This window comes from Phaseolus vulgaris, chromosome 10, assembly GCF_000499845.2.
Source record: "Phaseolus vulgaris cultivar G19833 chromosome 10, P. vulgaris v2.0, whole genome shotgun sequence".
Classification (NCBI taxonomy): Eukaryota; Viridiplantae; Streptophyta; class Magnoliopsida; order Fabales; family Fabaceae; genus Phaseolus; species Phaseolus vulgaris.
Window position 1 is genome coordinate 15566028 of NC_023750.2, and position 14311 is coordinate 15580338.

At 51.0% G+C, this 14311-nt stretch overlaps 1 protein-coding gene across 1 annotated transcript; it reads left to right on the top strand.

Annotated features, from left to right (window-relative positions):
• The first annotated feature begins 1095 nt into the window (after nucleotides 1–1095).
• On the top strand, nucleotides 1096–3688 carry LOC137815394 (leucine-rich repeat extensin-like protein 2). The gene is made up of 2 exons (XM_068618539.1): nucleotides 1096–1458; nucleotides 2462–3688. The coding sequence occupies exons 1-2, from the start codon at nucleotides 1096–1098 to the stop codon at nucleotides 3686–3688; spliced, it is 1590 nt and encodes a 529-aa protein (XP_068474640.1).
• Nucleotides 3689–14311: the final 10623 nt, after the last annotated feature.

Consider the following 14311-nt stretch of genomic DNA (forward strand, 5'->3'; position numbering starts at 1 on the left):
CAACTCGGTGCGTAGCTGCCTTGGAGCACGATCTCTTCTAATGGCGAGCACGGGTGCCACCATGCACACCTTCTCTGTGGTCTCGCCTGCCGCTATCACGATCTGCATTACTTGCTCATCGTGCATGTTCTGGTAAACTTGTTCCCTAGCCTCAACCTCTGGCTAGGGAATGATCATCTGATAACTTCATCCTTCATGCTCGTGCCCTTTGAAGGTCTTGAACAAGCTTTCCTGATCTTTCGGCGATGTCCCCCTCTCGGCGATCTCTGATCACTTGGTCACCTAAGCTCACATACGGCGACTACAACACAAGCCTGATGACCGCCGGTTTAGATATGCTAGAGATCGGAGCACGCCAACTTAACGATTGGCGACTACACGAACTTCCCGATGTCCTTCCCTTCCGTCAACCAGGTGTTCCGTTCAACACGCCTATATTACCACTTGCTGCCACGTCATCACTCCCGACTACCTGGTCAGTACACAAGCCCCCCAGTCTTAAGCGGAGACTTGTCCAGCGAAAAGACTAAGAGGTCACATCACCGTCGATCTACGTGGCGCTGGCACGGAATTCCAAACGTTCGTACCCTCTGCCTTTCTGACGCTCCACCAAACCCCTTTTTCCAATTGCTCGACACGTGGCTTCATCAACGGTCATATTCAGCTGTTGTTTGCGCTTCCGAAAACGTTCGAAAAACCCCTAAAACCCCTTGCACTTCCTACTTTTCCATCATCTTTCTGCATTCTCAAAAGTTCTAAGTATTTTCTCTGCATCCCACGACGCTGCTCAACTCCCTCAATCTCCAACTTTCTTCAACACTCATTCGATCACCAAAAGGTAACTCTTTTACGCCCTCTGTTGATACTTGTTGCATTTTGACCGATTCGCATCATCCATTATCTGCCTGGTGCATACGTTGTGGGCTGTTTTTTTTTTTTTTTTCCTTTTCTCCCCTATCGTAACTTAGGGCTTCGTCTTCCATCACGTTCATCCCAACGAACTCTTGTTCGTTCGTTCTTCTTTCTTCGTCCTCAATCGAGTCACTCTTTGTAACCTTTGTTCATCCCTTTCCTTTTTCCTTTGCAGTTCCTGCGATGGCTCACGCGAAATCCACCGCGAACCCTCCTCCTTCATCGCGAAACCCTCCACCCCAAGCGCGTAGGGTTGCTCCTGGGGCAAATCCTCCACCAGCGCGCAATCCACCACGAGCCTCTGATGCTCCTTCTCACCAGGATGAGAGGCCTGCTCCTTCTCACGCCAATCCTACTCCAGCAACCCCACCAGTCGCCGGAGGAGCCTCCATTCCTACACAAGACTATAAGAAACTCTACCCGTGGGCCACCCCAACTTTGCTGAAGGAGACCTCTTCAGTAAACTCTGCGTTGGCGGTACTACGGTTGAAGAAAGGGGACGAACCCAACCTCTCGTTCCACAAGGAGCACGACGACAAGTTAATGGTGCTGCCTTGCCCTCCCGACGTGCCAATCTGCGCGGATGACAAGGGGAACAACGACGAGTTGTTCTGCTTCGTTTACACCACTTTATTCAAGAAGGTGAAACTCAGGTTTCCCTTCACCCACTTTGAACGAGAGCTACTAACAGAGCTCAACATTGCCGCTGCCTAGCTCCATCCCAACAGCTGGGCATTCGTGAGGGCATTTCAAATCATGTGCGCGCACTTGGGACTACCGGCCTCGGTAGATGTTTTCCTTTTCTTGTTCGAGGCCAAGAATCCCGGAGACCGCCCCTGGGTGAGCTTAAACGGGATTGCTGGGAGATCGATCCTCTCAATCTTCCATCAATCCTACAAAGACTGGAAAGGAAAGTTTGTCCAAGTGCGTCAAAACGATCAAGACCCCTCGCTGCTCGATGGCTTCCCCTTGTATTGGGTAAACAAGGGGAGAAAGGACTCCAAAGAAAATTTCAGAAGGCCAAGAAGTCTTGACAACATGGGTGAGTTGGACAAGGACCTCTGCCTTTTCTGGAAGAGGGCGGCTGATGCCCACGTTAACTTTCCCACTTCCTCAATAATCACCTTCGAATTCCTCGAGGGTCAACTCGAAGCCCACACCGGTAAGCCCCACCTCACCATCAAATTTAACACCAACTTGGCATTTTTTCCGTTCTACTTTGGTATTCCGTTAGTAACCTATGTGTTGCTTGTGTTATCCCTGTACAGACATGCTTGTATTTTCTGCTTCTGTTTTAATTGCTCACCTATTCTTTGCCTTGTGAAGATAACATGCTGGGAAAAGGTAAACTGGCTGAATTGAGGGCGATCGCCCGATCTCACAAGTTGGCGGCGGGTTCCCAAACCGTGCCCTACTCGGTGGTGGAGATCACCGCCGCTCAAGGCAAAACTCCCCCCAAGGTGCAACCTCTTCCGGGGTACTACCCGCCCCTGAAAGAAAAAAAAATGTCTTGAGGAGGCCAAAGAGGAAAACTCCTCAAGTGGTACAGGAAGAAGAGGATGACGAGGCGACTGAAGACAGCCTCGTCACCAAGAGAACAAGGGTGGCACCCTCTTCACCACCCGCTCTCCCAACACCAACACCGCCTTCTCCTCCAGCTCCAACACTGCCCTCTCCTCCAGTTCCAACACCGCCAGTCCAAGCAACACCCTTGGCTGTCGCGCCCCCTGTGGTTGAAGGCAGCGAGCCTAATTTCATAGAGAACCCTCCAAGCGCCTCCACGCCGTTCGTATCTGCTGGAGAGGGTCCTCCTTCAACCACCTCTATTGCTGGGGCCGCACCAGGTGGAGATGAGGGTGCTCACAACTCTCCAATACTCATAACCGAGTCTCCCACTTCACCACCACGCCAAGAAGCCCCCCTTGCTCTACAGACTCAAGAGGGTGGTTGTGAAAGTCAGCACCAAGCTCCTCCAGCACCTTCACCGACAACAACCTCAAGCCGCCCCTCTTCTGTCGACGAGGCCTTGAGGCCCTTCACGGCCAAGCTGAAAATGATGGCGGAGGATCTCCCCTTAATTGTATCAAAAGCTGTGGAGGAGTCCAACAAGAGGCTTCGAGATGAGAACTCAGCGCTCCAGGAGGCGAACCGCCTGATAAGGATTGAGGCGGAAAAACTGTCTTGCAACCTGATGGTGGCAGAAATTGATCATTCAAGGCTGGAGGACGCCATGAGCGCTGAGCTGAGGGGCGCGCGGAAGGAGGCCTTCGATCTGCGCCAAAAACTGCACCTCCTAGCTCAAGAGAAAATTGAGCTGGAGAGTAAGCTGGTACCCTACAGGCTTAAGGTGGCCAACTTGGAGGCATCAATGAAAGTAGATGCGGCCAAGGTGGAGAACCTTGAAAAGAGGTCAGTAGATCGGGAGGTGCTACTCGGAAAATTTGAGAAGGAGAGGGACAACACCAAGGCTGAGCTCGGCAAAGCTCAAGAGGAAAACATGAGGATTGCTGCGGAGCTGGCCCAGGCTCAAGAGGAAAACAAGAAAGCTGCTGAAGAGCTTGCTCGGGCTCGCGAAGAAACTGAAGGGCTGAAGAGGCAAACTGACGAGCTGAAGAAGCAAGCTCAAGAGCTCGAGCAAAGCTCCGCCCAAGTTCTTTCTGCCGGGTTTGACGCCGCTTTGGAGCAAGTCTCGTGCCAATATCCCGAGCTCGATGTCTCCATGGTGTCGATCTGCAACGAAGTGGTGGATGGGAAGATCGTGCCCTCTGAAGATTAATTGTCTCCCTCCATCACTTTGCTCTTTGAAAACTTGGTGCTCATTTCTGTTTTGTAAAAACTTTACATGTAATTTTTCTTCTTATGTATTTGAACTGACATTGCTTTATGTAACTCCTTCTGCTTTTTGCACCTCGTCTTTCTGTTTACTTCGCATTCTTTAACCTTCATCTGCTTTCTTACCCGCTGTATGGTTGATCAACTTAACTGGTAGAACTCGCTTAAACAATTTGACTTAGCGATTCTTCAGGCTTATCTGTTCACTGCTTTGAACTCGAGCAAACTGTTAATCTCATAACAATTTATCAAACTGTTAACTCAAAGTAAAAACTGAGCAACTACCAACTTTCAAACGGTGACATTTAACATAACTTGCAAACTTAAGGCAATAAGTCACTTACTAGGCAGCAGGTTTTAACTTAAACTTGTATCACAATACAGTTTACCTGATCTGCCCGAGAAGGCTAGCTTTTACGCTCGTCATCGCCTGGAATTCTTCTGATCGCCACAGGGTTCTGGCGATGTAGGCTTTCTTTGCCTTCATCGCTTGACTATTGTTCCCTCGTCTGGGGGGTAGAGGCGCCTTTCGGATCCCTCTCTACTCAGAACAAAGAACTGGATAGCGAGATGTTCTCTTTGAACCTACCTTAGCTACACCCTTTACGCCATACCTGAACTCGTACAGGACGAGAAGGATTTTAACTGCCCTCACACCGCCTACAGGCGTGGAAGTTTTTCTCTGGTCTTACTAAGTCAATGTTGATGTTTCACTTAAAGGGGGAAAAGCGTTTTCCTTCCCTTCCCGCCGTTTAAGGTCACGAACACCCCTGACTTTTCAGTTCATCTTGCCTGAACTCACTCTGAGGTGAGAAGGACTTTTTCTCGCCTGAACTCGCTCGACGACGAGAAGGACTTTATCTTGCCTAAACTCACCTGATGGCGAGAAGGACTTTATCTTGCCTGAACTCGCTCAACGGCGAGAAGGACTTTATCTTGCCTGAACTCGCTCGACGGCGAGAAGGACTTTATCTTGCCTGAACTCGCTCGACGGCGAGAAGGACTTTATCTTGCCTGAACTCGCTCGACGGCGAGGAGGACTTTATCTGGTGCCTCAACTTGCCCAGGGTGTACATCTCCTCCCCCCTGGATGCACTTAGGACTTTTTCTCTTTCTCGCCTGCACTCGCTCGACGGCGAGGAGGTCTTTATCTCTCTCGCCTCAAGACGCACGAGAGCGTTGACGTCTTTAATCATCACTGGTGCCTCCGATCGCCGTAAGACGATGAGGACTTTAAAACTTTAACTAATGCCGCCAACCGTCAAAGAACGATGGGGGCTTTAAAACTTTTTCTCAAAAAGCATGCAGCGTAACTTTAAACTTGCCTTGAATCACGTACGAGTGATAAGGTCTTTTTTCTAAAACTTTCGAAACAACAAGCATGCAATCTTAGAAGCTTTAAACTCTTTAAAAACTCTTCTTTATTGGGTGGCCTCATCAAAAACCCTCCTTAGGGAAAAAAGAGTGCCCCCTTCAAACTGTTTTAACAGAAAGCTTGCAAATCTCTTCATGTTCGTTTTTACTTACAAAGCTTTAACTGTAATATAACTTGAGGTGTGTGGCATTCCAAGTGCGAGGAATCGCCCCTCCTTCCAACGTCTCTAAGCGGTAGGCGCCGTTCCCGAGCACCTCGGTTATTCTGAACGGTCCTGTCCACTTAGGCGATAACTTGCTTTCCATCTCGTACTGGTGGGCCTTCCTCATCACCAGGTCGCCCTCTCTAAATTGCCTTGGCATCACCTTCGAGTTGTACCTTCGCTCAATCCTCCTCTTCACTGCCTCAGATTTTACCCTTGCCTCCTCCCTGACCTCATCCAGCAAATCCAGATTTAACCTTCTTTCTTCGTTCGAGTCTTCCGCCACGAAATTCTGAAATCTCGGCGATCTCTCCTGGATTTCCACCGGAATCATTGCATCACATCCATAGACCAAGCTGAACGGGGTCTCGTGGGTTCCTGAATGCTCGGTGGTATGGTACGCCCAAACTATGCGGGGTACCTCCTCGGCCCACGATCCCTTAGCTTTTTCCAGCCTTCTCTTCAAACCCCTCAGCAACACCCGATTAGCGGACTCTACTTGGCCATTTGTCTGAGGGTGCTCGACGGATGCAAACACCTGCTGAATCCCCACCTCCTCGCATAGCTTTTTCAGTAGGTGACTTGCAAACCGGGATTGCTGGGAGGTCGATCCTCTCTATCTTCCAGCAATCCTACAAAGACTGGAAAGGCAAGTTCGTCCAGGTGCGCCCCAATGACAAGGACGCTTCTCTGCTCGACGGTTTCCCCTTGTATTGGGTAAACAAGGGGAAGAAAGAGTCCAAAAGCAGCTTCAGGAGGCCAAGGAGTCCTGATAGCATGGGTGCCTTGGACAGGGACCTCTGCTTCTTCTAGAAGAGTGTGGCAGATGCCAACATCACCTTCCTCACCACCACGCTCATCTGCTTCGAGTTCTTCGAAGATCAACTTGAAATTCGCATAGGTTAGAACTCACCTAAACGTCTAAGTTTTATTTTTGATATTACCTCTGTTAACTATTTATGGGCGTCTTGTGCGTTGTGCGCAAGACTTTGGTTTTATTTTTCTGCACCATTTATCTGCTTTGCTGCATACTGCCTTATGCATTTATTTTCTCTCTGAGCTAACCCATGCATTTTTGCTCTATGCAGATCATATGTTGGGCCAGGGCAAGCTCGCTGAGCTGAGGGCGCTCGCCCGATCCCATGGGTTGGCATCGGGTTCCCAAACCGTGCCAAACTCGGTGGTGGAGATCGCCGCCGCACAGGGTCGATCGCCACCAAAAGGCCCAACTCCTCCCGATGTCCAACCGGTCAACCAACGCAAAAAGCTTATCCTCAGGAAACCAAAGAGGAAAGCCCCCCAAGTAGTCCACGAAGAAGAAGAAGAAGATGATGAGGCGACTGAAGACGGCCTCATCGTCAAGAGGAAGAGGGTGGCGCCTTCTTCACCATCTGCCCCACCCCCTCTTCCAACATCAACACCACCATCTACACCTGCCCCGCCTCCAACATTGCCTCCTCCACCAGCTCCTGCCTCGCCAGTCCAAGCGATCCCCTTGGCATCTGCGCCTCCCGTGGTTGAGGCCGCCGAGCCTAACTTCATGGAGGACCCCCCGAGCGCCTCCACGCCTTATGTATCAACTGGAGGGGGTCCTCCTTCAAATGCCTCAACCGCCAACGTTGAACCAATCGGGGATGAGGTTGCCCATAACTCTCCGATTCTGATTACTGAATCCCCGACGTCGCCACCACGCCAAGAAGCACCTGCTGAGCAACCAACTCAAGAAGGTGGCGGCGAAAACCAACAACAAACCCACCCGGTGCCTCCAACAGCAAACCTCTCTCTTGAGGTCAAGAGGATGTGGGAGCCTTTCTCGGCCAAACTGAAGATGATGGCAGAGGACTTCCCCACCATCATCTCTAGAGCTGTGGAGAGTTCCACCAGGAAGCTCCAGGATGACCTCTACGCCCTTCGAACTGAGAACAACACTATAAGGATTGAGGCGGAGAAGTTATCCTGCAATCTGACACTCGCCGAGATTGAACACTCCCGAGTAGAAGATGCAATGAGCACCGAGCTCCGGGTGGCGCGCAAGGAGGCCACCGATCTCCGCCATAAGGTACAGCTCTTGGCTCAAGAGAAGATTGAGCTAGAGAGCAAGCTGGTGCCTTATCGCGTCAAAGTGGCTGACCTGGAGGCCTTGATCAAAGCTGATGCCGCCAAGGTAAAGAAGCTCGAACAAAGGTCAGCCGATCGGGAGGTTTTCCTGGGGACGGTGGAAAAGGAAAGAGACGACACCATGGCCAAGCTTGCTGAAGCCAACAAAGAAAAGGGGAAGATTACCGCTGAACTGGGCCAGGTGCAGGTAGAATCCAAGAAGGTTGCTGAAGACCTTCTTCAAGCTCAGGAAACCATCGAAAAACTCAAGAAGCAAGCTGAAGAGCTGGAGCAGCAGAACAAGGGGCTGAAGAAACAAACTGAAGAACTTAAGAAAAAGATCGAAGAGCTTAATCTGAGTTCTGCCCAAATTGTTGCTGCTGGATTCGAGGCCGCACGGGAACAGTTTGCCTGCTTGTTCCCCGATCTAGATCTCAGCATGGTGTCCCTCAACAACGAGGTGGTGGATGGGAAGGTTGTTCCCGCTGAAGACTGATTGATTCCCCCTCATCCACTACCTTTATGCTTTCTCCTTTCACATTATTGTAATGAACTTTTTCTTTTTCTGTACATGTGCCTTGAATCTGATACTTACTTAATGACAAAGTCCTTGTATTTCTTCTTGTAACTTCTTTGTCTGCTTTAACTTTCCTTGCACAATTTACTTCAAAGAAATAACTTAGTAATTTCGTAAGCGCACTCGTGTACTTAACTGTTTCGAACCACCGATCTTCGGACAATAGCGCTTTAACAACTTGTAATCTCAAGGCAATGAACCTTAACATAAAATCACTCTTCAAACAACGAACTTCAACTCACTTAATGGCTTAAGACACCGCTAACCCGACCTGCTTCATTAAAACGGGTCTTTAACTTTCTTGCCACTGCATGACTTTTCCTGGTCGCCAAAGACTCTTGGCGATATCGGCTTCTTTCTGCCTTCACAACTTGGCCATTGCTCCTTCATCTGGGGGTAGAGGCGCCTTTCGGATCATTCTCTACCTTCCTGAACTTCAGAACAAAAGACCGGGTGACTAGGCGTTCTCTTCGAACCTACCTTAGCCACCCTCCAAACTTCTTCCACCCTTTACACCATACCTGAACTCGTTCGAGACGAGAAGGATTTTATCTTGCCTGAACTCGCTCATCGGCGAGAAGGCCTTTAACTCGCCTGAACTCGCTCATAGGCGAGAAGGTCTTTTAACTCACCTGAACTCGCTCATAGGCGAGAAGGTCTTTAACTCGTGCCTCTACATTGCCCCAGGGGTTACATCTCCTCTCCTCCAGAAACACTGAGGACTTTCGCTGGTGCCTCTACATTGCCCCAGGGGTTACATCTTCTCGCCCCCAGAAACACTGAGGACTTTTCACTGGTGCCTCTACATTGCCCCAGGGGTTACATCTTCTCGCCCGCAGAAACACTGAGGACTTTTCACTGGTGCCTCTACATTGCCCCAGGGGTTACATCTTCTCGCCCCCAGAAACACTGAGGACTTTCCACTCTTCCTCGCCTGCACTCGCTCGACGGCGAGGAGGTCTTTATCTCGCCTCAGGACGCGCGAGGGCGTTGAGGTCTTTTAACTGGTGCCTCCGATCGCCGAAAGACGATGAGGACTTTAACTTTAACTGATGCCTCCGATCGCTGAAAGACGATGAGGACTTTAACTTTAACTGATGCCTCCGATCGCCGAAAGACGATGAGGACTTAAAACTTTTTAGAAAACATGCAATATATCTTTACTTGCCTTAAATCACATGTAACTCACAAGGTCTTTCTTCAAAACTTTCTGAAAACAACAAGCATGCAATCTAAAACAACTTTGAGCTTCGAAAACTCTTCTTTATTGGGTGGCCTCATTAAAAACCCTCCTTAGGGAAAAAAGAGTGCCCCCTTCAAACTGTTTTAACATAGACATTGTAATATAACTTCGTGTTTGTCTTTACTTACAAAGCTCTTAACTGTAATATAACTTGAGGTGCGTGGCGTTCCAAGTGCGAGGAATCGCCCCTCCTTCCAACGTCTCTAAGCGGTAGGCGCCGTTCCCGAGCACCTCGGTTATTCTGAACGGTCCCGTCCACTTAGGCGACAGTTTATTCTCCATCTCGTACTGGTGGGCTTTCCTCATCACCAGGTCGCCTTCTCTAAACTGTCTCGGCATCACCTTCGAGTTATATCTTCGTTCAATCCTTCTCTTCACCACCTCAGCTTTCAATCTCGCCTCTTCCCTGACCTCATCCAGTAGATCCAGGTTCAACCTTCTCTCCTCATTCGAGTCTTCCTCTACGAAGTTCTGGAATCTCGGCGAGCTCTCATGGATCTCCACTGGAATCATTGTGTCACACCCATAGACCAAGCTGAACGGGGTCTCATGGGTTCCTGACTGCTCGGTGGTGTGGTACGCCCAGACTAAACGGGGTACCTCCTCAGCCCAGCTTCCTTTGGCTTTCTCTAGCCTTCTTTTCAAACCTCTTAGCAACACCCGATTAGCTGACTCTACTTGGCCATTTGTCTGAGGGTGCTCGATGGATGCAAACACTTGTTGAATTCCCACCCCTTCGCACAGCTTCTTCAACAGGTGACTTGCAAACTGAGTCCCATTGTCCGAAACCAGGCGCTTGGGCACACCAAACCGGCACACGATGTTCTTCCATACGAAACCTTCGATCTTGTGTGCTGTGATCTGGGCCACTGGTTCTGCTTCGATCCACTTGGTGAAATACTCAATCGCCACCACCAAGTACTTCATCTGCCTGATCGCCAGCGGGAATGGTCCCAGGATGTCGATTCCCCAAGTATGAAACGGCCAAGGGCTGTAAATCGACTTCAACTCCTAGGGAGGCGCCTTGTGCCAATCGGCGTGCTGTTGGCATCGTTTGTAACACTGTGCATACCTCTTGCAATCTTCTCTCATCGTTGGCCAGTAATACCCTGCACGGAGAGTCCTTGCGGCCAGAGCTCGACCCCCGACGTGGCTTCCGCATATCCCTTCATGGAGCTCTGCCATAATCCTCGTGCATTTCTCGCCATGCACACATTCCAGGAGTGGGTGAGTGAACCCAAACCTGTACAACTCGCCATCAATCATTGTGTACTTGCTAGAGTTTTTCTTTATCTTCCTAGCCTCTGTCGGATCCAGCGGGAGAAGGCCATCTGCCAGGCACCGCTTGTACTGTGTTATCCAGGTATCTGGCTCATGGGTAGCGCAGACCTGCGTCATGTTCACCTTCTCTCCTCGACATGCTCTAATTCTCGGCGATCTCAAAGTCTCTTGAGTCAAGGATTTGTGACTCCTCGCCGCTTTCTCCGTCGACTTGCTTATCTGAAGAACCAGGTGATCTGCTACAAATGCTCTCGACGTCTTCAGAGTTTCTTGAATCACCGTCCTCTGCCTACCCCCTTGCCTGAACTGGCGAGCTTAGCTAGCAAGTCAGCTCGGGCATTCTGCTCTCTGGGCACATGCACCACTTCAAAGGAGGCAAAGGAACTCTTCAATTCCTGCACATACTCCAGGTAAGCCGCCATTTGTGGATCTTTAGCCTGGAACTCGCCAGTTACTTGCCCTGTGACTAGCAGCGAGTCACTCTTAGCCATCAACACCCTGGCTCCCATCTCTTTGGCCAGCAAAATCCCGGCGATCAGCGCCTCATATTCTGCTTGATTGTTGCTAGCTTTGAAGGCAAACCTCAAAGATTGTTCGATCAGCACGCCGTTGGGTCCTTCCAAGATGACTCCAGCACCGCTACCCTGCTGGTTCGACGATCCATCCACTGAAAGCACCCAACGGAAGTCGTCCCCTTCAACTCGTGTCGCCTCAAACGAGAGCTCGACCACGAAATCTGCGAAGATCTGTCCCTTGATCGGGCCTCGGGGCTCATACTTAATATCAAACTCTGACAACTCTACTGCCCACTTCACCATCCTTCCCGCAACGTCGGGCTTCTTCAAGACCTTCTGGATGGGCAGGTCAGTCATCACCAGTATCGTGAAGCTATGGAAGTAGTGGCGCAACCTCCTCGCCGAAAATACCACAGCCAGTGCAGCCTTTTCCAGGGCCTGATATCTCGTTTCGGGGCCCTGCAGCACCATACTAACAAAATAAATAGGCTTCTGACCCTGATCTTGGTCCTGGGCGAGCACCGCACTCACCGCCCTCTCAGTTACAGCAAAATACAACCTGAGAGGGGTTCCCACCAGCGGTTTGCACAAAACCGGCGGGCTCGCCAGATACTCCTTGAGCTTGACGAAGGCTTCCTCACACTCCTTCGTCCAGGCAAACTTGTTATTACGTCTTAAACACTGGAAATAGGGATGGCCCTTCTCTCCGCTAGCTGACACGAAGCGAGACAGTGCGGCCATCCGACCTGTGAGCTGCTGAACTTCCTTCACCGTGGCCAGGCTCCTCATCGCCAAAGATGCATTTCTCTGGATTCAGCTTCAACTTGAACTTGGCGATCGTCGTGAACAATTCCTCCAAGTCTGCAACGTGCTTGCTTTTCTCTGGCGAGGTCACGACCATGTCATCGACGTACGCTTGCACATTCCTTCCCAGCATCGGTGCAAGTACTCGATCCATCAACCTCTGGTACGTGGCCCCTGCGTTCTTCAGCCCAAACGGCATCACCTTGTAGCAGTAGCACGATCTCTCGGTCATGAAGGCAGTCTTCTCTTCATCCATGGGATGCATCTTGATCTGGTTATACCCCGAGAAGGCATCCAGGAAGCTCAACAACTTACACCCTGCAGCACTATCCACCAGGGCGTCTATGCTCGGTAAAGGATATGAATCCTTTGGGCATTTCCTATTACTCTTCTTCACCAGCACGACATTTGCTAGCCATTCAGGGTACTGGACTTCCCTGATGTGGCCTGCAGCGAGGAGTTTCTGTGTTTCGTCCCTAATCGCCTGCCTCCTCTCCTCGTTGAACTTTCTTCTCCTTTGTCGCACTGGTCTCACCAAGTTGTCCATCGCCAGATGATGGCACAAGAAGTCGGGATCGATCCCTGGCATGTCCGAAGCGGACCATGCAAATGCATCCAGATGCCGTTCTATCACCTTGGCGATCTGGTCCTGGAGCTCAACCTCCAGGGATCTTCCCAGCTTGAAGATCTTTCCCCCGATCTCTCTCTCGAGCCACTGCTCGAAGGGTTTCGGCCTGGTCTCTCTGGCGATCACCGCCCTGGCGATTCCCAACTCTCTCGCTTCCTCAGGGCGATTCCTCGCCTCTTCTTCCTCCAGCCCGGCGTTCCCCTCCCCCAGCTCAGCATCCACCATCTCCACATCACTTCCGGCGGTCTCTTCTATTACCGTCGATCTGGGCTTCACACCAGGAGGCGGGGTGGTTGTCACGTAACTTACAGACCTCTTGTTTTTCAGGCTATTCTCATAGCACTTCTTTGCTTCTTTCTGATCAGATTTGATGGTGATCACCACCCCCTCCATAGACGGCAACTTCACCTTCATGTGCCGAGTCGACGGTATAGCGCCTATTCTGTTGAGCGTGGGTCTTCCCAACAGAATGTTGTATGCTGAAGGAGCGTTTACGACAAGGTATTTGATTTTCTCTGTTCTTGAACCCGCCTCATCTGTAAACGTAGTCCTTAACTCAATGTACCCCCTGACCTCCACCTGGTCACCAGCGAAACCATACAAGCACCCTCCATAGGGCCTCAGCTGGTCAAGGGGTAGCTCCAGCTACGTGAAAGTCGGCTAGAACATCACGTCTGCCGAGCTTCCTTGGTCCACTAGAACCCTGTGGACCTTTCTTCCTGCTGTGATCAACGAGATGACTATGGGATTGTTGTCATGAGGCACAACATCTCGAAGATCTTGCTTGGTGAACGTAATGTCCACATCCGGCGAGTGGTCTTCAAACATATCCACCGTCATCACAGACCTCGCGTACCTCTTCCTCTGTGATGCGGTGCATCCACCCCCTGAGAAACCCCCTGCAATGGTATGGATTTCCCCGTGCGTAGGCATCTCGTGCTGCTGAGTCTCTCCACCTGCTGGTTGGGAGCTCGACGCGCCCCCCGTCCTTCTATCCAGCAAGTAGTCATTTAGGAACCCGCTCTTAACCAGATCGTCGAGCTGGTATCCTAAAGCCAAACACGAGTCCAAGGTGTGGCCAAAGCCCTGGTGAAACTCACACCAGGCATCTGGCTTTGGTCCCAGCACCTTGTCGCCTACCTTCTCGGGCGCTTTCAACCTGGCTGATATGTTGGGAATGGCGATCAGGTCCGCCAATCCCATGACAAACTTGTGCTTAGGCGGGCGATTGTACTCCCGGCGTGCTGGTTGCGGGCGACCTTGGCCCCTGCCCTTGTTCTTCCTTGGATCATAAGGATGGCGAGTCCTCTGATCCCTTCTGGCCGCCGCTGTCTCCAGCACCCTCTGTGGCTGGATCCTGGTCTGGGCGCGTGGCCTAGTGGGAGCCACGCTTCCTCTCTTCTCGGCGACTTCACTCTCGTCGGCGATGTGGGCCACCGCAAGTCGCCTAACCTCAGCAAACGTGGCGGGGTGAGCCCTGATCAATGCCTCACAGAATGGTCCCGGCAGCACGCCCTTCTTAAATGCGTAGACCAGCATTTCCTCATCTTTGGCCGCGATCTGACCATCTGCGCCCCAAAACGATTCAGGTAGTCCCTGAGGGACTCTCCCTGATACTGCCTTATATCAAACAAATCATAAGACACCCTGGGCGGTGCCTTATTCACGATGTACTGCTCGACGAAAATCTTTGAAAACTGTTGGAAGTTGGTAATGTGACCGGTAGGCAGGCTCACAAACCATTCCAGCGCCGTTCCCTGGAGCGTGCTCACGAACATCTTGCAGTAGACGGCGTCTGACCCTCCTGACAGCATCATCTGCGTATGGAACGTGGTGAGATGAGCC